Source organism: Perissodus microlepis, chromosome 19 (genome assembly GCF_051167445.1).
Source record: "Perissodus microlepis isolate ML-2025 ecotype Zambia chromosome 19, ASM5116744v1, whole genome shotgun sequence".
NCBI lineage: Eukaryota > Metazoa > Chordata > Actinopteri > Cichliformes > Cichlidae > Perissodus > Perissodus microlepis.
Window position 1 is genome coordinate 14,516,899 of NC_140479.1, and position 22,146 is coordinate 14,539,044.

The 22,146-nt window shown below is 40.3% G+C and overlaps 1 protein-coding gene across 1 annotated transcript; it reads right to left on the bottom strand.

Annotated features, from left to right (window-relative positions):
• Nucleotides 1-2,012: 2,012 nt before the first annotated feature.
• Nucleotides 2,013-20,423, bottom strand: nol10 (nucleolar protein 10). Its single transcript, XM_084915145.1, has 21 exons — nucleotides 20,258-20,423; nucleotides 19,122-19,167; nucleotides 18,929-19,027; nucleotides 17,902-17,979; nucleotides 17,780-17,817; nucleotides 17,530-17,666; nucleotides 16,809-16,874; nucleotides 16,647-16,707; nucleotides 16,074-16,159; nucleotides 15,789-15,867; nucleotides 15,212-15,361; nucleotides 15,041-15,107; nucleotides 13,701-13,753; nucleotides 8,853-8,979; nucleotides 7,267-7,346; nucleotides 7,055-7,153; nucleotides 6,330-6,422; nucleotides 6,010-6,186; nucleotides 4,100-4,416; nucleotides 3,787-3,889; nucleotides 2,013-3,262 (listed from the first exon to the last, which is right to left on the bottom strand). The coding sequence occupies exons 1-21, from the start codon at nucleotides 20,321-20,323 to the stop codon at nucleotides 3,122-3,124; spliced, it is 2,163 nt and encodes a 720-aa protein (XP_084771271.1). The 5' UTR covers nucleotides 20,324-20,423; the 3' UTR covers nucleotides 2,013-3,121.
• Between the last annotated feature and the right edge of the window lie 1,723 nt (nucleotides 20,424-22,146).

Below are 22,146 nucleotides of genomic sequence, written 5' to 3' on the forward strand. Positions count from 1 at the left end.
CCAGAGTTTCGGGTGTGTTCATTGTGAAACCTGGCCCCACCTTATCATGCGAATTCCTGAGGTCAGATGGCCCAGGATGTGAGTGGGCGTTAAGGCGTCTGGGAAGGGATCTCAAAACTGGATTATAGATGGCAGAGAGTTGGTGTCGTAAACCCCCGCCTCTGTTCAAAGATGGTCGCTCACAGTGACACACTGTCACACTGTGACCAAACAGCCACTTCACAAGCGCATGGCACAACACAGAAGAGCCACCTCCACAGGACAAGACTCAGTAGTCCATCTGCATCTTAAGGATAAAGGACACTCTTTCGAGGATGCCAATGTTCACATTTTGGACAGAGAGGACAGATGGTTTGAAAGAGGAGTGAAAGAAGCCATCTATGTCCACTATGCCTACAGTGCTGTGAAAAAGTATTTATCACCTTCCTTATTTCTAATTTCTTTTATATTTGTCATACCTAAACAAATTTTAATATTAGACAAATATCATTCGTGAATATAATTATTTTATTTATTAAGGGGAAACCGCTATCCAAACCTACCTGGCCTTGTGTGAAAAAGTAAAGGCTCCACCTTGTTAAATCACAAAAAAAGATCTGAAAAGGGTTTCCAAGACATTTCTACGGTTTTGCGACTCAAGTGAACGACAGTGAGAACCATGATCCACAAATGGAGAAAACTTTCAAGCTTGGTGGACCTGTCCAGGGGTGGCCGTCCAACCGAAATCACTCAAAGACCACAATGATGATTCATTCAGGAGGTCACAAAAGAACCCAGACCAACATCTAAAGCACGGCAGGCCTCGCTTGCTTCAGTTAAGGTCAGTGTTCACGATTCAACAAGAAAAGAGAGACTGGTCGAAAATGGCACCCATGGGAAAGTTCCAAGGAGAAAACCACTGCTGACCACAAAGAACACAAAAGTTTCTGTCATATTTGCCAAAAACATCTTGATGATCCCTGAGAACTCGTACCCTAAAGTTCAAGTGCACTTGAGTTATGCAGGAGCAGTGATTGAGGTGCTTTGGTTTGACCTTAAAAAGGATGTTTAAGGTCATGCAACAGTGAGCCAAAACTCCTCCACAGCCATGTGAAAGACTCAGTGCCAGTTTATCGCAAACGCTTGATTGCAGTTCTTGCTGCCAATGGTGAAACAACCAGTTATTAGGTTTAGAGGACAGTTACTTTTTTCACACAGGGCCAGGTAGGTTTGGATGGTTTTTTTTCCCTTAGAAAATGAAAACTTCATTTAAAAACTGCACTTTGTGCAGTTGTGTTTTTAGAAATCAATCCTGTTTCTCCCTCCAAGTAAGAAAACATTTGATTCATGCAACTTTTTTACCTTTATTAGATTATGGTGACCTGCTTTTAATGAATGCATCTGCCCACTACCTATAGAGGTTGAATACTGTGCACCATTGTGCTGTACGTTTTATTACTGGTTATGGAAATCGTGTACATCATTGTTCTTTGTATGCTGCTGCTAAATGTCCATCTTTGCATATTCGAAGATTCTCCCATTGGTTGATCTTTATCTATAGATCTCTCCTTGGGCTGGTTCCATCTTATTTATGTGTTTATATGTGTAAAAACCACAACCAATACAGCCTTCGTTCTCACAATATCGTACAACTGATTGTCCCAAAAATCAGAACAGAATCGGGGAAAAAGGCTTTTAAATACGCTGCCCCTGCTTCCTGGAATAATCTGCAGAAGGAACTGAAATGATCAGAATTGGTTACCTTGAGGGAGTTTAAGTCCATTAAAGGAACAAGAAAATAACTCTCTTACTCAGTGTGATTGTTCTTAAAGTCACTCTTAATTTGATCTATTTTTCACATTTGTACATAATATTGTATTTGTTTTAAATGTTATATACTTATGTGGTATTTGTATTTTGACTTTTGTTGCCATGATGCCAGGTCTCTCTTGGAAATGAGATTTTTAATCTCAATGAGATTTTTTTTACCTGGATAAATAAAGGACTGAGATAACTCAGGTTTATCTTTGTTTAATAATAAAATCCCCATGTTATGTTTAATCATGTAAATACAGTATTAATGTTTAGGTGTATTTTTTCTCACTTACATTTTGTTCATTTTAAACTATTCTTCTATACAGAGAGTACAGATTATGAGGCTTCTGCAGCAACTTTTCAGGGTGAAGTATGTGTCTGAAATGGATTTCTCCTGCATGAGATACTCTCCACGCTGTCACAAACCTGATGGATTGTGGTGCAGAGGCGTGGTAACATCAAATGGTTGGGGTTACCACGCCAAGTGCAGAAAACGGCCCCCTTTCACATTTGAAAAGAGCCACTGCTGGAACAGAGGGGGTTCACACCATCAGCAGGTTGGGGGATGGGAAGGACTGATGGGAAGGCCTCCAGTTTCCAAGAACTGCAGTTGTATTTGGGGAAGGGGAAGAAGGTCTCCTCATTCATTCGTTCTCCTCTTCTCTCACACAAGTAGGGAGTGATCTGCTGCAAAGGAGGGAGGCTCCAATATTCTGGCAGATTATTTTATATTTTGATTTTCAACAGTAAAAACAATGGATACAGGCAAATGTACCAAATATAATATAATATAGTACAAATGTTTCTAATTCAGTGTTGGCTTAACAATGTTTCTGCATTAATAAAAAAACAATTACATTTTCATTCCACACATTCCATTCTTCTTTAGCTGAAACAGGCTCCACCACGGAGCCACTTTAAGAAACTAGACGCCACAGAAAGCAGCTACATGCCAAGTCCTCTCAGCTCTCTGTGTTTAATTTCTCCTGGGCCCTCCTGCTAAAATATATGCAGTCAGGGTACTTATGGATAATGGCCTGGCATTATATTCATACAGACAGCGACATGGGTAATCTCTCTTTTTTTAATATGCTCTGAATTAACAGAGAGCAGGTAAACACATGACCCAGACCACCCAGGAGAGGGACGGGCTCGTCTGTGCAGCAGTACCAGTCTCTGCAGCACGTCTCCAGCCTTCCCACCACTGATTAAAAGCTTAAAGTCAGTACAATACTTCTACTCTTGAAGACGACTGCCAGAGCTGAGTTAATGGAACAAACTATTCAACTCTGACTTCAGGGCAAGGTTTCTGCCAGTTAGGCGTCAGTCAATGGCGGCCTCGTCCTCTGCCGCCCCAGCCTCTCCCGCGGCCCCTGCTGCTGCTCAAGTGTCCGGCGGAGCGCCTCAGCTTCTTCCTCTCTTCGTGGTGCTCCCGCTCCGCTTGCTGCTGCTTCTTCTGCTGCTCCGACTGCAGAGGAGGACAGGAGGACGGATGTTAAACAAATGCAAGTGCTGCGATTCTACCTGCAGATTGATGATGTATTTACTGACTTGTTTAAGGTGAAGAACCAATCATATACCAACAACCCTCTCTGCATTTTCTCTAAAAGCGCTTTAGCTTGCTTTGTCTGACAATGAGATGACTTCAGACCAGCGAAATGTCATCCAGACATGGGCGAATTTGACATTAAGTAATGCTCAATTGAGGAGAGGGATTGTTTATGTAAAGATGCAAAGTGATGCAGTTATTCTTAAGGATTATCCAAGTAACCTTACATTTATACATCTATCTCACTGGGAGATAAATGTATAGAGTCAGTGGTTAAATCTCATTTTTTTTTAAAAAAACCTTCATTGCTCTTATGAACATTTTCCAGATTTAAGTTCTGGATCCTGGAGACATCATAAGTGTCTCCATTATTTGCTGCTTTGTGAGTGATTGTGATGATTTAAAGAAAAGACTAGAGGCAAAGCATCAAGTAAGCAGTGTACCTTTTTGAGAGTGAAGGTCAGCTGTTTGCTGCCCACGGCGGTGTCAGCCATGCCACTGGTTTCGGAGTGCTCCTCTAACTTTAGCCGCTCCTCCAGAGAAGTCCTAGAAGAAGAAACGCATGATCGTCAGGCAGAATATACAAAACAGTACAGACAGAGCGTTGTCATAAAGTGTTAGGACACAGACTATTAATACTTTACAGGTGGGGTGATTCTCTGCCTTTAACAGCTGCAAACCCTGAAGCAATTTGGGTTTCAAAGAGTGTCTCAAACAATAAGTCATCTAACACAGAGTACATTTCCAAAGACATACTTCTGTAGTTTCTGCTTGCGGGCCATGTCATTAAAACTTCTGAACTCCTCGCCAGCTTTGATCTGATAAAACTGCGGCTGACTCGTCTTCTTGCTCTCAGCCACATTTGAGGATTCCTCTCCTCCGTTCTGCTCCCTCTCCACAAGGACAGTGTTGCGGTCTGCGTCCTTCCTCTCCTGCCGCCGGCGGTCTCTGTCCTCCTGCCACAGCAACCTCCGCTGCTCCCTCACCTCCTCCACCCAGCTTTTGTCATCGTCAGAGCTCTCCTCCTCGGAGCTGGCTTGCCCCTCTGGCTCCTCGTCGTTATCTTCAGGCACCTGCAGGGAGATGAAGCAGAGCAAAAAACAAAATCACTGATGTGAGCTGCTTCCTGGGCCCTCATCTTCCAATATATCAAGAAAACACAGCACGTGTATACACAGCTGGCTTGTAAACAACATAAAAACATGTGATCATGTCCAGAGGGATTAATAATGCGCTGGTTCCAATAATGGAAATAAATCTGAAAAGCCACTGTTTAGTTACACCCCCCCCTTTTCTTTTGTGCAAAAGTTTCAGCACATACTTGCTTTCTAAAAGGCCTGAACACTGCACATACACCAGTCTGCTGGTGACTGGGATCAGCTGGTTTTTCAGCTGATCGTCCATTGTTGCACACCAAATTAGCCATAGCTGTATCTGATTTTGTGCCCATCTGATTAGCCCATCCTTTCGGCTCTCAAGCACTTCTAAGAGTTTGAACCACATTTCTGTGGTGCAGATTGAAACAAACGAGACATGGCAACCACCTAAACCTGTGTAAACATGGCATATGACCAGTGAGTAGTTGAAATTGATATCAGTCCCATTGCTGCTCTAAAAGCTCTAATTATGCATGCAGGTCTATGTTGTGTCTTTACATTGCCTCATGTCATCAGTATGAGAGCCAACATGGCATTGAGGAAGCTAACAGTAAAGGTTCAGGGCTTTTCAGGTATTTTACACCTACAACAAACAACTGTTCTTCTTTGGATGCTTGGGGGGTTTAAATGTAACTGCAATCGGTGGTCAAACTAACTGACACAGCTGAAAGGCAAAGCTTTCCCTGTGGACCAACTCTCCCTCACTTTTGTGTTTTCTGTTACATATGTGTGTATATGTGTTATCCTCCAATCAATGAACTCTTTAGCTGTTCTTGTCTTATTTCTCTCCATGAGTACTAAGATGTAATCATAACGAGACTGAGAGCAGGGCAGGGAGAAACCAGTTGATCATAAATAAAAGAGCCTTTTCATATATTTTATTTTAACAAATTAGGACACCGTTTTTTAAGTTGAGCCAAATGCTGACATCCTTAAAGTGAGGAATATATTTAACACAGTTATAGATCAATACTTGGTAACTGTGCAAAAAAGCCCTTTAACCTATTTTAGAAATAATGTTGTAAAATAGTTAAACTTTTATTGTGAACATAAATAATTGGTAAGTCAGAGTTAGAAGTGGTACCCTCAGCCTCCTAGTAAATGTACCTAAGTTATTAATTTTAAAATCCTTCATCACCTTGTTCTCGAGTTATCATTTTCACAAAATTTGCAAAAAACCTGCCCGCTAACCTTAAGGTCAAGGTCACCGAGATTCAGACTTGTTTCAAATTTTTAGTAGATGCACCTGTGGTGCTTGAAACTCCTAGGTTGCTTCATTCTCAAGTTATCACATCCACAAATTTGGGTGTCAGTGTTGCACACCCACCTGACTGATGGGCTATTGCCAGCCTTTTATGGCTGAGGGGTAAAAACTAAAATAAGAACTGGTCAAAAAAATTTGAATTCCGTGGCCTCCACACACAACAGGCCATCTCAGTAAAACGATGCAGTGTTACCTGCTCGTGCAGTAAAACACTGTGTCGTTTACCTGCTTGGAAACCATTTTACCTGCTCGGAAACAGCAGCCTGCTGAGCTAGCAGCCGCAGCTTCTTCTTCCTTTTCTGGCCGACTTTGGAGACGATGGGGTTGAGCAGGCGGAACTCCTCGCTCTGCTCATCCACCTGGTAGTCTGAGTTTTCGAACATCACCTTGAAGCGGTCGTCTCCCAGGATGCTGGGGAGAGCCTGCGGTTTGGAAAAAGTCAACAAAGAGGAACATTACGTCATGAATTCTACGAAGCTGCCTGGCATAACATTATGATCTCTGAATACACCGTGTACATTCACAATTAATCAAAAACACTGATGTTGTAATCTTGTTTTTCTACCTTGCCCTTCTTTTTCCTGGAAACCACCTCTGCTTCGTCATCACCCTCCTCCATCAGTTTAAGAGCTAACTCCTTGTTCACCTTCGGCAGTTTCTGTTTCAGAGAGAACAAATTGCACTTAGCACACACGAGAACGGAGAGAAAATGATCCAATCAGTTTGAAGAGTGAATCACGCATTCCTCAAATTAACCTACCATTTATTAGCTTTTGCACTTAGTGTGACAGGATGTGAGTAAAGTTTTGAACTTCAATCCAGTACAATCCAGTTTAATGGGTATTTTAACTCTGTGGAATTCTGTTTATGTAGCTGATTCAACAGGTTATCGGGATTTTTAGCTCTGAATCTTATTTATTCAGGTCATATTTTCAAAAACAGATTGATCATAATAAATACTACACAGAAAAGTGTTGTATGAGGGCATGGAGGTAAAAGATAAACACAGACTGTCACAGGAGTCACATGCTGACATTGTAAGAAGCAGATGAATTATGTTTATTCTGCTACAGCTGTTGCACCAAACCAGTCAAATATGGACTAAATGGACTTAAATCTGAATGTTTGCTCGACCATAATGAAATTCAGAGGCTATAGCTGTTTCTTAGACAGCAAATGCTGATTGTTGATTCATCTTCTAACTATGATGTTTCAGTACTGAACATGAAAAAGCCAGTAAAATGAGACCTGACATTTCCATAGCAACTAGCAGAAAAACTAAACTCTCACCGTAACCTGAACTCTCTGTGTTCGGGCCTCCTCGATCTTCTGGCGAATCTTATCCTTGCGATATTCCTCGTACGCAAAAGGATTGACCATACTTTTAACCTACGGCCAAGCAAATAAACATTTGCAGTTTAGGTTTAGTGTGTCACGTTAGGATCAGTTTGAATTGAACAAGTCCTGACAAAAGTCTGAGATGTACACAAAAAGGATGATACCTTATGATAAAGTCTTATGTCCATGAAGAAACCGTGCATGTAAGCTCTCAGGAGGGATGATCCGATCAGGTGAGTCAAACCTGGCCATGAAATAAAAGAAATAAAATAAACACACACATATTTTGCAAATACAATCTGCTGTAGTTATACATCTACTAAATGTAACGCTAAAAAATACGACCACCGATATTCCATATACTGATTGCCACATAATGCAACTGAGACATTGACAGTAACAAGAGAATGAATTCTAATGACGTGTGTCACTGACTGACTTCCTGTGTCACCATCAAGAGGAGAAACTTTGTGGTTTAGTATGAAATCTTTCAGTAAATACACGTTCATGGTGCCCAGAAGTTGAACCCAAATGATTTTATTGAACGTGAGAAGAAAAGAAAAAAGAAAAACAAACCAGAAAATTTAAATTTGTTTACAACAACAACACCTGTTTACCCAAACACTGGTTAAGATATACATCTATTCCTCCCGTCCCCATCCGTCTTAAGATTTGTAACACTGACTGGCTCTAAATGTAGTAAGATGAGGGCTTTTGTGCTTTCCCCTTCTCCTAACGAGAGGCGACTGTTTGTGGATCAGTGAAATGTCTCAGGTACTGGATCGAATTTCACACATTCATCTTCCCTTCAGGATGAACTGCAAAAATCTTTGTGACCTACCTCTATATTATTCTGTATTATGATTACAACAGATCTGCATTTTAGTCCTTTTTTAAACATTAACATCTTTCTTTCATTCGTTCATAAAATTATATATCTAAAAACTTTGGTTTTGTCACATTTCAAGACTTTTCAATAAATATTTCAGACCCCAGTGAACGTGTGAGTAACTGACGCTTGAATATGGAAATAGTCAATATTGATCTTCTTTCCACGCCTGACTTCACCTTAAAAGTTGCACAAATACTCCCATACATCACAGGAAGTGTGTAATAGCGTGCGTAGACAAGGACATGCTCTTACAAGCTGAATGATGAGGAACTTGCTCTTCTCAGAAACTTTCACAAGTGTGCTGTACTCAATATGGACGTGTTACATAACAGGGCCGCATTACATGGCTCCTGTATACCAACAGTGCTGTTCCCCTGCCTACTCCCTCCTCTTCTTTTATCACACATCAGCCAATCATCTTTCTACTTCTTGTCATTTGATCTCTTTCCTGCTGAGCCTGCATTCCAGTGTTCATTCAACCCATCCAATATCCACTCCTTTGACCCTTCGTGCTCCCCCTCTCTTACCCCTACACCCTACTTCTCTTACCTAAAGCATTTCAATCATTCCCGTGGCCTCTACTTAGACAGTCTAGCCACTCAAACTAACCCCCCTAGGCGGCGAAGTGGCTCACACTGATTCATAGTTTTGGATATAACTATCAGGGCTGGTATTAAAGTCACTCTTTGTGTAAAGATCTCTTGAGCTCTTTTTGCTTTCTAACCAAAAGAGCCAAAACAAAAATTGCACACTTAGATTGAGGATTTTTTTTTTGCTTTAAAAGTGCTCAAATTTGGGCTGATTTACTCCAAGTGCTCTGCAGTTTCATGAGGTACAATTAAGGTAATGAGGTCTCACCCAGATTTTCCAGGTCCTTCCGGGTGACAAACTTGTAGTCATCATACACCGTGCTCTCCGGGCTCTCCTCCAGCTCCTCTGTTAGGTTGTCTAGGAAGGAGCACCATCGAGGTGCTGGGCCCAGAGCCTAAACACACACACAAAAACACATCCACCCGCTTGGTTCAGATTTAGACTGTTGAGTACTGTTTGTTGTTAGAAAAAAATAGCCCAACTCAGTCAGGTCATGTTTCCATTACAGCGGAAAATAAATGTCCTTAAGGGTTTTCAGGGAACTGTAATGACTTGCAATGCAACACTGGTGATATAGGAAAATCAGAGTAGCAAAAGGTCGAGAAATCGCTTTTTGAGTGTGTAGTTTTAAAAACAATCCCTTTGTGTGTTCACAAAGTAAAGAAAGAAGAAAGAAGAAGAAGAAGAAGAAGAAGAAGAAGAAGGAAGAAGGAAGAAGAAAGAAGAAAGAAGAAAGAAGGAAGAAGGAAGAAGAAATCACCCAAGAAACCCAAATTGGTCATCAGAATACGAACTTGTTTAAATGTTAGACAGAAAGGACTTGGGTATAGGAAAAAAAGTGTATGAATCGGTGCTCCACTAGAATAGAAAAGCACTAAGAACCAGCTGCTTCCTTCTTACCCCGAGGGGTTGCCACAGCGTGTGGACACGCACATTGATTTGGCACCAATTTTACATTGGATGCCTTTACGGAGACAGCTTTGTCAATTATTTGAGTTTGGGACCAGCAGTAGAAGTAGACTAGCTTGTGACTCCCATGAAGATGGATTTATGTGTCTCCACCACAGAACCTCTGTTCCAAGAATTTCTCAGTACAGTTTTCATAAACATTGATCTCGAAGACAATCAGTTAGAGCTGATGTTAATTAAAGCATACCAGGCAGCCCCCCCTTTTTTTTTTTTTTTTTTTTACAATTTCCTGGTATCCAAAAAGTGGAAATTGGCAGTACTGTCACTAACTTGCAGAACTCTTACCATAAACCAGCTCATAAGCCATAACATAAAATAGAAAGTGTGACACCAGAGTTGAGAAAAACGAGGTTTTCTTGAAGATATTATATAACTTAAGGTTAAATTTGCTTCCAGCCAGGACAGCATGATGGTGACCAGCAAACACATGTGACCACTCGAAAATTCACTGGGCATTATTCTGTACTTTTCTCAAATGTAGACAACTAACATTACGAACAACCTAAAGAGCTTCAGGTCAGCAGGAATTACAAATAAGACCCGATCATTCCTTGCAGTTATTTTTAGGCAAACATGCAAAACACCCAACAGGAACCAGCTTTTAAAGTATACAGCAGGGACAGCTGCAGATACCGCAGATGCACAGTCCTGCTTTTTTTGTGATCCGCTTAAAGTTTGCCTAAAGGGTACACGCATAGTGATGCACTGTATTGTAGCACTTTTGAGGAAAAATCCACACATCACAAAAAAATATTTGCAGGCGCACATATCTGCCCAGAGCCCCACGCTCGCCATCTAATGCAGACACTTAAATCTGTCAGACTCTGACATTCACTACTGTGCAAAAAAATTGAGCCACACTTCATTTCTTTACATTTTGCTTCCAGGGAGCCAGACTTTTCTTTTTAATTTAGGCTTTTTTCCCACCGATTTTCAGTGCAGTCCTTGTGACTTATCATATTCAGAGGAGTGTTTTGTTGATTTATAAGCTACTTAACACTGACCTATGAATCATTCAAGCATAAAAAAGGCATGTAACTCAAATGATGATTCAGTGGTGTGTCTATACATAACAGACAAAGAACCAAAGTAAACTCTGTCTTTGTGTACTTTGGTTTTTATCAGCCTGTTGTAAAAACACATAGTTTGTTTCCATGTCTTTAGTAGAATCTACAAAAAATGTAAAAAGATAACAGTTTTTGTAATTTTCTTAAAAGGAATGATGAAACCAGACAAGTTGAGGACAAAACAAGTAACAAATCTAAAAGAAAAAAGAAAGAAAGAAAGTTGTCAACATCTATGGAGGCGGTTAGGTGGGAGTTGCAACCGTGATTGTCTTTGGTGATTGTGGTTTGGGGCTTTTTTAATCAGCCAGCAGTGTTAGAAATCTGATCAAAATTTATGGAATTATGAACACAATGAAGTACCATCAGATTTTAATCCACCATGCAACCATCTGAGAAGTGTCTGACTGGCAACAGCTTCAATCTTCATCATGACAACTATCCCAAACACACTGCCAGTGCAGTAAAACAACACCAGGATAGGAAAATACACAAGGGAAAGCTATCAGTCACCGCAGAGCCCAGAACTCGAAATTATTAAAGAAGTGTGAGATCATCTTGACAGAGAGCAGAACAAAAGACAGCCAACATCCAAAGAAGAGCTTTGAATATCCTTCAAGAAGTCTGGAGAACTCCTCCTGAAAACTACTTAAAGAATTTACAAGAAAGAACTCAAGAAAGCTGAGTGTGCAGGCTGTGTAGAATTACAAGGATGATCATACCAAATGCTTACTTTAATTTTCTGCTTTTGTCACGTGTACATTTCAAACTCAGTCATCTGTTTATATCATGACTTGCTTCAATAAACTGAAGGCACGTCTTCTTCACTTTGTAGTGACCGAGTTCTCAAAGTTCAAATATTTCGACTGGAGAATGCTGATCGAAACGCTGAGTAAGGAGTAACCGATTCGAAGTCCGATGATGTCACACCACTGAGGTCAAAGTCCAGTGTCCCTGTCATTGTTTAGTCACATCACTCCTGAGCTAACAAAGCTAACAGAGATCATCAGGGGTCACATGGAGACAAGAACCCTTTTTGGTTCAGATAATGTGGCAGAAAATGTCAGTTTGGTTGAAAATGCCCTGAAGTCACACCAACAGCATTCTACTGTTAAATCTTGGGAAATAGGAAAAGTGATGAAATGAGCTTTTAAAGAAAACAACCATTTGTTTCAGATCCACTTATCCAGACAGGGTAGCAAATATAACTTATTACCACTTTTACTACCACCTGTAACATTTTTATTTATCTGATAATTCTTGTCTTAATTAACTGAGAGATAAAACACTGAAACGTTCAAATATTTCTTTGTGTGCCCTTCAAAAATCCTAAAATCTGAAGCTACTGTGCATCCATGGTGGATAGATACATTTATTTTATTATCAGGAAATGATGCACATGTTGCACATCAGTTCTTTTGCTAACATTTAAATTGTAATACAGTTTTAGGTTGTAACAGTTTCTGTCAACATGAAATGACCTGCTTGACGCTGCAGGCAGTATCCCAAATTCATTTTAACTGTTTTGATTTTATATACTCTTTTGTTTGTTTGTTTGTTTGTTAATTAGTTTGTTTGCTTGTTTTAATCAATTTTAAATCATGCTTTTTATTTGTTTTTGTTTCTAATGTCTCTGTAAAGCACTTTGAATCACCTTGTTGTTGAATTGTGCTATACAAATAAACTTGCTTTGCCTTGCCTTGCCTTTTCAATTATGTCTGTGAAGGTTCTCAGTCATCCAGGTCATCGTAGTCAAAGGAGCTTGCAAAGAAAAGCGTCTGGACTTCTTTAAGTTGCTTGAAGACGTTTCACCTCTCATCCGAGAAGCTTCTTCAGTTCTAAGGTCAATTGGTGGGGAGTCCCAGGTTTTTCAATTATGTTTTAGTCTACTTTAAGATTTTCTTCCAAATCAGCTACAGGTCCAACTTTTCTGCAATACCACCTCTTTAAGAAATCAAGTGATTTCAGCATCACTTCCCTGGCCTGAGCAGCTGACAGGTGTGATCACAAGTAGCCTCTCGCATGTCTGCATTTATGTACATATTATATCTCCTCTGTTGACTTCCATGAGGTGGATTATGATATTGAGGGGGCAAAATTGTTAGGTGGTGAGCAAAGATTGTGTTGGTGTGGGCAAAAAAACAAAACAAACTGATCGCTTCCAATGAGTGCTCTCTTTCTACTGCAGAGTTGCAGTAGAAAGACTCTTCCTTGACTAGAGAGCTAGCTCTCATTACCAAGGATGATATTTGATATGAACTTTGGGCCAGTTTGAAACCGACATTGATCTTTGCTCTCTGCCCAAGTTTGGGATTCGTGGTGAAATCACCGAGTGCTCAGCGTAGGAGGTCAAAACAGGACTTCCATGGTGCTGTCTAAAAACAGCGGCTGTCCTGGAAAATGTCAGGAGATGTCTTAGAAGATGATACTGAATGGGAGGTCGGCTAATTTTAAATCAGGTAAGGTTTTCGGCTTGTATGTTCAAACAATGACAGACTCACCTTTTCCCATAGGACAAAAGGACCAAAGTTTACCACATGCATGAAAATCAGGGCTGGAAAGAACCCATTTACACAAAGCAAACCCTAGTTGACTGAACACATATGCACACACACGCATGCACAGATGCACGTGCATGCACTGACAATATCACATGAGGTAAGATCATATCAGTACAGAACAGACTGTTGATAGGAACAATTACTCATTAAGCAGGGGCCTCGTGAGAAGTCTGATCCCATGCTTTCAGGCATGCTTCACTATTGAAGCTGGGAAAAAGTTAACAGGCCTCACATCAGGATTTTTATAAACCAGCAAAAACACCATCAACAAACTCGTGTTTGCTTCTTCTTATTTTTCACATCATTGTGTGTCACACCTGCAGTTCATTCCCGCCCCACAGGGTTGGCAATGACTCGCTCGGTGACAGAAAACAAATGGCACGTGCGCACTCTTTGGCCAGCTCCTAAAGGTGACCTTGCATTGCAAAGCTGTGTGAAAAGCTGCAACATGAATCATTCTTTGTTGTACTGTAAATATAAATGTGACTGGTGTATGAGAATATAAATGTCTCTGTACTCACTGGGATGTAGAATGTGTTCATCTTGGGATCTTCATTGGCAGTGAAGAGCATACCTGCTCATGAACCAGAGAGCAGAGGAACAGTTAAAACCTCATCTAGTAATTTATAGGTCAAGTTCCTTCAGCACTGGTATATGAAAGACTGTCTGGGATCTGAATTTTCATATCATAATGGCAAAACCCATTTCTGCTCTAATGATGAAGAGTTAAAAAAACATTCAGGCAGCCAAAATGAACAAAAACAGAAGAAACTCAAGAAGCTGGTGCTGCTTTTTAACAGCTTTAGAGAACATCACTATAAGTTATAGAAAAATCTGAGGTTTTATTCCCCTTGTACACACTGCCTATCACACAGTAAAAGTGTGGGAGCTCTACAATAAGATGGCGCCATCCAGAGGTGGCGCTGCACAAAAAATTCTTGTTTTAAATACCAGCTTAACTTACAGGAATCATTACTGTTTCATTTATAGGCCTATTTAGTCATGCATAAAAGCTGCTGGTTGCGCTACAACACACTGCAGAGTTTCCACAATGTTTTTGCTTCAGTGGGTTTCTAGATGGGTTTAAGCTTTGGCTGTATTTTAATATACCTGCAGGCATATTAAAAGACAGCCAAAGCTTAAGTGGGGGCCCAACACAGCAGCCACCCACCCACCACCTGTGAATTTTCTACATTTGTATTAATTTAATGAAAAGCACAGGATCTTAAACCCGACTCCCAATAACAATCGATCAGGAGTTCAAGAACGTATCACTGCTGCATATTTATGTGCAGTTATCTGATATTGTAATATTAAGAATGCAAGGAGTGGAGTTAGGGAGGATAACTTCAAATTAAAGTAAATATAGCTGGGGCGATGAGGTTGATCTGTATACAGCTGCTAGTTAAAAATCAACAGGTCATGCAAGTGGATAATGATAAAAGTAATTTTTTTCAGATGCCGAACGCTTGATCAAACCAGAAAAAAACTTTAAGAGATCAAAGAGGGAACAGAAATGGAGACATGGAGGACAGCAAGTACACCGCTATATGAAAGCAGCACACGCATATAATTAATCATTATATCAAATTAAATATAAAAATAATCGCATCATTCTTGCTTAACTGGAAATCCTGAAGCTTAATAAAGCACCCTGAACTGAACTGACATTGACCACCCTCCACAGCTCACAGCTGCAGCCACAGTTAGACTCTAACTACGTGGGAAACATCCTATTGAATATTTCTGCAGTGCTACATCTGCAGTGTTGGTTCATGTAGAGGTCAAGCAGATGCATTCTTGATGTTCTGCGGCTGCTCTCCTCAAACTTTCTTTCCAGCTTCCACAACTTAATTCTCACCTGAATTTGGGTAGACGCAAACACCGTTGATGTTGGTCTGAGGCTGTATGGAGGAGAACAACTTTCCCTGTGGAAAAGATATAAGATGGATGAAAGATGAGAGTGAGCATGAGTTTCTTGTGATCCACATAGTGAAAGCACAATGATCTGTAACTGATGGCTGTTACTTACAGTGTCTTTGTTCCAGATTTTTATGATCTTGGAGTCAGAAGACACAACCAAGTCCAGCTGATTGTGGAAGTTGAGGGAGTTGATTGGCAGGTTGTATAGGTGATCTTTGACTAGAAGCGGCTGACTGGAGCGCAGGTCATACAGCAGCACCTGCAAGAGATCAGAAAGGTAAAGAGAGCTGTCAGAATCCTGGATGAAGCTGTCTGCCAAATGTAAAAACCAAAACAAAGAGAAGTGCAATTAAAGACATGAGAAAGCATCTACACGATTAACCAAAAGCTCATCCCTTGACCTTTTACTGAAAACTGAACTTGCGTTAACTTGTTAGCAAACTGCATGACATCAGCCACCTAATTGTGAGCTGATTAGTCACAGTAACTTCGCACCCTGTGGGGAGCTGACAGCTCACAACAACAAACAAACACAAAAGAAGCAGAGAAGAATGCAGCCACAGAACTGTAAGGTGTTTTTTGACTGCTGTTCAACAGATAATGTCAAAATGCTGTTTTGAGATTAGCAATAACATAGATAAAGAAAAAGAAGCTATCCTTCTGGTAACATGAATGTTTAGGCTCACCTGACCAGTGGTGGTGCCGACCGCCATGGTGAGGGAGCTGTTAAACTTCAGCGCACTGATGGACGGCAGAGCTTGAACTCTGTCGACAGTTCCAGAGAACACCATTTAAAGATGGGGTAAAACACACAGAAACAGGATAAGAAGCTGGATATTTGTGTTTTATGCCATAATGACACACAGCTTGCAGCTTGTTTTTCATGCAGGCTGTGGTGAAAAGTGCCATGTGGCTGCATATGCGTCGTCAGGCTGAGATCAGCTTTCTGAACGTGACAGTTTGCTCCTTACTCTGTTCCTTCGGCGAGGCTACTCAGGGCGCAGTCCAGCTTGCCCACACAGTTACGGACTCTGGGGTCCCAGCACTCGACCCGTCCCTGGTGAGTCGGCAGAAGAAAAGTCAGAGAGTCGCACAAGTGAAAATTTGAGCTTTTCTAATTAACTAAACAACTTTAAAACTATTGAAAAGCTATAATAAGCAAGTTCTTCCGTGGGCAGCTCTAAATTTTATGTGAGAGGCAACGATTTGAACTTTAACACCCAGAAATCATGTGAAACACTTATTTTTGTCAGCCCAGCTGGTGTGTGATTCTTTTTAACAAACAATACCGAGCAGAGGCGAGAAGAGAAAGATCTACCGCTGAGAAATTCAAAAGGGAAAAAATAAATACATTATTCAGTATGGAGCTAATTTTTCTACTGTAGCTAGTGACCTCTTGAAAAGAGAAACACATAATGTAAGTAAGCCCAAGCACTGGTGGCACAATGAGAACAGATTATGTAAAGTGCAAAAACAATATAAACAACTAAATAATAACCTTGTATTAGCATTAAAAGGAGACACAGTCACCGTTTCACACTTACCTCAGAGGATCCTGTGGCAAACAAATGGTGGATGGGGTTGATATCGCACACGTTGTTCTCCCTGTTTGAGAAGTCCAGGGAAAAAACAAAGATTGGCTGAGGAGTTAATATCGTTAGTACCGACACACATAAAACCTTTTCACTGAAGCAGAAAACACTTACACAGCATCAGTCTGAAGAGAGTTAAGGAAACGTCCCTGCTCCAAGTTCAGTCTGAAAACCTCTGAACTGAAAGTGAAAACAATCACACTAATTAATTGCACACTACTCTTTAAAATATTAATGCTTGCTTGACTAATTTGCCTCGCTCTGTCATAGGTCTCTTTCTCCCTGCTGTCACCATGCTCCTCACGGTCCAGTTTTTACCTTACAATATAAATGTATCTTCAGATGACTTACTGTGAGCTGATGCTTTAGAAATTAAAGTGAACTGAGTAAAATGAACCTTGTGTTCTTTTTATTCTGGCAGTAATATAATAAGTCACTATAAAGCCACAGAGAGACAGAAATAAATAAAAATACCCTAAAACTGCCAGATTTATATTTTGATATACATTTTTACCACTAAATCTTTTATCATCACTGTAAAGCAAAAAGCTCTGGTGTAACAGGGAAGACAAACATTGCACTCGGCACTTTAAACTCACAAGTAACATGCGTACCTTCACCCCCTTCTAGGTGCTTTTGTCCGCTCTCCTGCACAAACTAACTCGGGGATTCTTGGCATGTCTGAGGACTTCCTGCCTTCTATTATATGTCAAATTGTTCTTTTACAGACAAAATAGTGGATTTTTGCAAATGCTGAACCCTATTAATGCTTTAACTTTGCTAGCTGACTGCTAAATCATGCACCCGAGGACTCTTAATCCGACTGTATTCTCACCTCGCCCCCACAAAGTAGAGATCACAGGAGGGATAGTGGTAGGAAAAGTCCCGACCAAACTTGGGAATACGAGTCTTGTAGTAGTGTCCATGTTGAGAGTGAAATTCTACATGGCGGTCACAGTGCAGAAACACCAACTGCACAGAGAAGAATGACAAAAACAAACAAAAAAGCAGAGTGAGTTTTGAACTATCAGAATTTAAAAATGCTGAAAAAACTCAACATTTCAAAATAAAAGGGCCGCCCGCACCTTGGAGTAGTCGTCAGACAGGATGTCAAAGGCCACGACTTTCAGAGGAAGAAAAGACAATAATGAAATTTAGTCACTGTCCAGTAATCGGAGCTGAGCAAAGCCGGAGTCTAAAAACTTACCATCTGAATCTAGACAGCGCTCAAACTTCAGGGACAGCTGGTAGGTGTCATAGCAGCGAATCCTTGGTTTGTAAGTGCCTAGAACAACAACAAAAAAAAGATTTGATCCTGTAGGCATCCCTGGACTCGGGCAGTATTACTTTAAGATGACACTAAGTGATGGTTCTGCTGCGTGAACTTGGGAGATGTAATGATCCTCTCGCACCTTTGGCTGTGACAATAGTTATAAGGATACTAAAAAGACAAGATGATCACTTTAACTTTTTAACTTTCAACCTGCCTTTCAGCTTTGTTTTAGCCTCATGGTAAATAGGCTTTTTTAAAAATTAACATTGTTAAATTTCAAATTAAGACTCACACATACAGTTTCCACAAAGTCCCATGTTTTCTAACAAATGCAACATCTCCCCCTGCAAAACGTATGAATCTCTGACCATCTGTACTGATGTATTATTAAAATGGTAGTAAAAACTGACACAATCGTACACTCACGACGCTGCCAGCTTTCGCAGCAATGTCACAACACACCAGGTTATAAAATCGAGAGGTGCACAACATGCAGAAATGGCAGGTGTGATGTCAATTTGACTTGACAGCTTTGTCATCCTTATTTGTGCAAGTGGTTTAGGCTCCTTGCTCAGTTTCTGCAGGATGTGTGCCTCTGCTACAGGAGCATGTCTGTCAGTTAGCAACAAAAAATGCTTTATTCAGGGATTTCAGTGTGATGCAGAAACTGCTCGTTACTATCGTGGCACTGCAACTTGAGCAGAGCACTGTCACGTTTATTGCAATATCAGAGAAATCTGCTACCTACAGTGCGCTAGCTCAGCGGAGCTTTTTCAGAATGTGATAGTTAATGCTCTCTGCTCCGACAGCTCTGAAATCAAGACACAGCTTTAGACAAGGATGACTAGTAAAGATCAAAGATTTTGATTGACTCTGATAAATTCATTGACTTCTAGAGTTATTCCAGAGTTTTGAGAATAAAAGACTTTTAGGTGGAAATATAGCTTTATAAATCTTTTACCTGCTGCCAGGATGAACTGACCATCCCGGGACACTTTGATGGAGGTGCACACTGTGGGCATCTCAAAGTCCTGGATGAGTTCAATCCTGCGCTGAATTTCTGAGTAATGCAAAGAACAGAAGCGTGAGTAAAGACAAACATTTAGAAGGAAATCAATACGTGTGTGAAACTGTAATTATAGCTGTCAACTCACCGACATCTTTCTTTTGCAACTGTCTCTTCTTCCTGTCCGACAGCCACTGTGTTAACAACACAAAGGTGATCAGGATTTAGCATAAAGAATAACATTCAACAACACAACTGCTTCCTCTTCTCTTAGTTTGATGGCAGGTCACAAAAATAAAGCTACATAGAAGGTAAAAAAGGTAACCTAAATAGTTAACAGGGTCAACAGTAGGAAAGCTCTCAAATGGAGCCGCAACTGTCAGGTGACATCAATGGTAACCCATTAATAGAGAATCTGCCTCAGCGAGCAGACTGTCAGAAATTGAAAAAAGAAAACACAAGGACGCGGCTGTTTTGAATATGGAAAGAAGCATATGTATGGATTTAACTAACTGCTCTTTTTTTAAGGTGATTATCTCAAAATTCTGTTTTTCTCAGAATGAGCTTGACATCACCACTTAGACAACACCAACATCTCAGTTGTATTCCTTGTCTTTTACTGATTCCTGGTTGAGGTGGTCCGGCTGTATTTTGTTCTCAACATGTCGAAGAAAACTTAAAAGGAGACTAAAGGTGGACTTTATTCATTGTATCCAGAAAGCATCCTAATCAGATACATTAACCGTTTCAACAGGCTCCCTTAATTAATGAGCATTTTATTTTATATTATAATCTTTTGTCTTTTTAATTTATCATTTGTTCAGTTTTACCACATTTTACTGTGTCTGTGGAGCACATTGACCTGCACTAACCTGCCTGAAAGATGCCTATAAATAAAGTTTGTAACTGCTAAATAGACATTTTAAAGTTTTACCCAATTCTCATGTAGTATCAGAAATGTTAGACCTTTGGTCCGTGATAATACCCAAATAATAACAACTATCGCTGGTGTAAATACAGATAAACTTTGATTAAATTTTCTGAGTATGACCTCATCTACGTCAGTGAACCTCTTCCAAGCAGCGGCAGATTTTTTCCATTTATTTATATGAATAATTTCCTTAAATGGCGGTGTTAGTATGGATTCAGCTATGACATTTCAATAATACAGTGTTAAGAACACTCATCTTACGGCTAGCTTGGTTAGCCGGCTAAGGTGAAGGTAAGCAGTAACTTCACAGGTATGACATGAAGGAAATCAGGAGCAGGAAGTGTGCTTCTTACCTCTGGAAGAGACTTCCCGTAGCTTAAATTGTAAATTTTGACATCATTCACGCTGGAAACCTGCATTGTAGAACGAGAGCATAACACTAATGCTGCTGCTACACACCGGTGAGCTGTGCTGAACCCACGTTGCTACTACAGGAGCAAAAACAGGAAGTGGAGGTGAGTTTAGAGAAACTGGGTCCGAGTAGAAACTGCACAGACTACACAAAGTTCCGAGATGTTGAAAAACGACCAGTTAGCTACGTTGTTTTTCACTATTTAATACACATATATAGTTATTTTTTTGTATTTATCATATACCTGTTTTAACTAGCTGTGTTTAATTTAAAATGTAGTTTAACTTTAGTTAAAAATAGACAACAAAACAAAACAAAAACAGAGCATTATAAATAATTGTATAATGTATGTATTGTGATTGTAAGCCCAACAAGGGACAATGGTTGAAAATTAGCAATAGCTATAAACTTATGTGCGTTACATCAGTTTTGTGTTTTGTAATTGGACTATGTTAAACTTCACTGTCCCTTTTAAATAAATAAAACAATAGTGTATGGCGAAAGGGTTCTTCCTGTTTGTTGTTGGTAAATAACAAACTGCTGGATTCAAAAGAAAGAGAAAGCCCAGTCACATTCTCCTGTATTTTGCTGCCCTGTTATGAATAATGTATTCAGTAAAGTATTCAAAGGAGGATGTCTGTGTAGGTTCTCAGTCATCCAGGCCATGGTAATCTAAGGAGCTTGGAAAGAAAACACTTAAGGAAGTCCAGTCGTTTTTCTTTCCAAGCTCCTTAGATTATTCAAAGGAAGGATGTCCAGAAGATGAAGAAAGAAGACATGTGTACTACGAACCTAGGTACAACAAATAGAGAGGTGGTGAAGCCAAAGGAAATGGCTTATAGTGAGGTTAGGTTGGACACTAAAGAAGGAGACAATTTATAATGATTGGCTAAAGGCAGCAAGACCAATTTGAAAAAAATGTGCAACAGGTTGGAGTGATTAAGGACAGAGATGGAAATGTACTACATGTACAAAAATGTACTACACAGGGATAAAGCTGATGAACCATACCACAGATATATGGGAAAGAGTTGCTGAAACAAGCTAAAGAAGAGAGGTGATGATCAATGAGCAGCAGAATGGCTTCCTGCTGAATAAAATCACTACAGATTTAATGTTTGCTTTGAGAGTGTTGAAGGAAAAGTATAGAAAAGGCCATAAGGAGTTGCATTGTTTCTATGTCGATCTACATAAATAATATGATAGGATGCTAAGAGTAGAACTGTGGTACTGCATGAGGAAGCCAGAAGTGTCAGAGAAGCATGTGAGGGTGATGCAGGACATGTATGAGGACAGTGACACTGTGGTTAGGTGTGCGGGGTGACAGATGGGTTCAAGGTGGAGGTGGGATTACATCAGGGATTGGCTCTGAGCCCATTCTTGTTTGCGGTGGTGATGGACAGGCTGACAGATGAGGTCAGGCAAGGGTCTCCATGGACTATGATGTTAGAAGACAACATTGTGATCTGTAGTGAGAGCAGGTGGGAAAGAGTCTGGAGATTTGCAGTTATCCTCTGATTGGAAGAGGAATGAAAGTCAGTAAAAGCAAGACAGAATATATGTGTGAATGAGAGGGAGACAGGTAAGAAGGAGAAGCTGCTGTAAGTAGAGGTAGAGAAGGTGTACAAGTGAAATACCTGGGGTCAATTCAAAGCAATGGACAGTACAAGAGAGAGGTAAAGAAGAGAGACAGGCAGGGGTGAGTGGGTGGAGATGAGTGTCAGGGGTAATTTGTGACAGAAGAATAGCAGCAAGAGTGAAAGAAAAAGTTTCCAAGATGGTAGTGAGACCTGCTGTGATGTAAGGTTTGGAGATGGTGGTACTAACAAA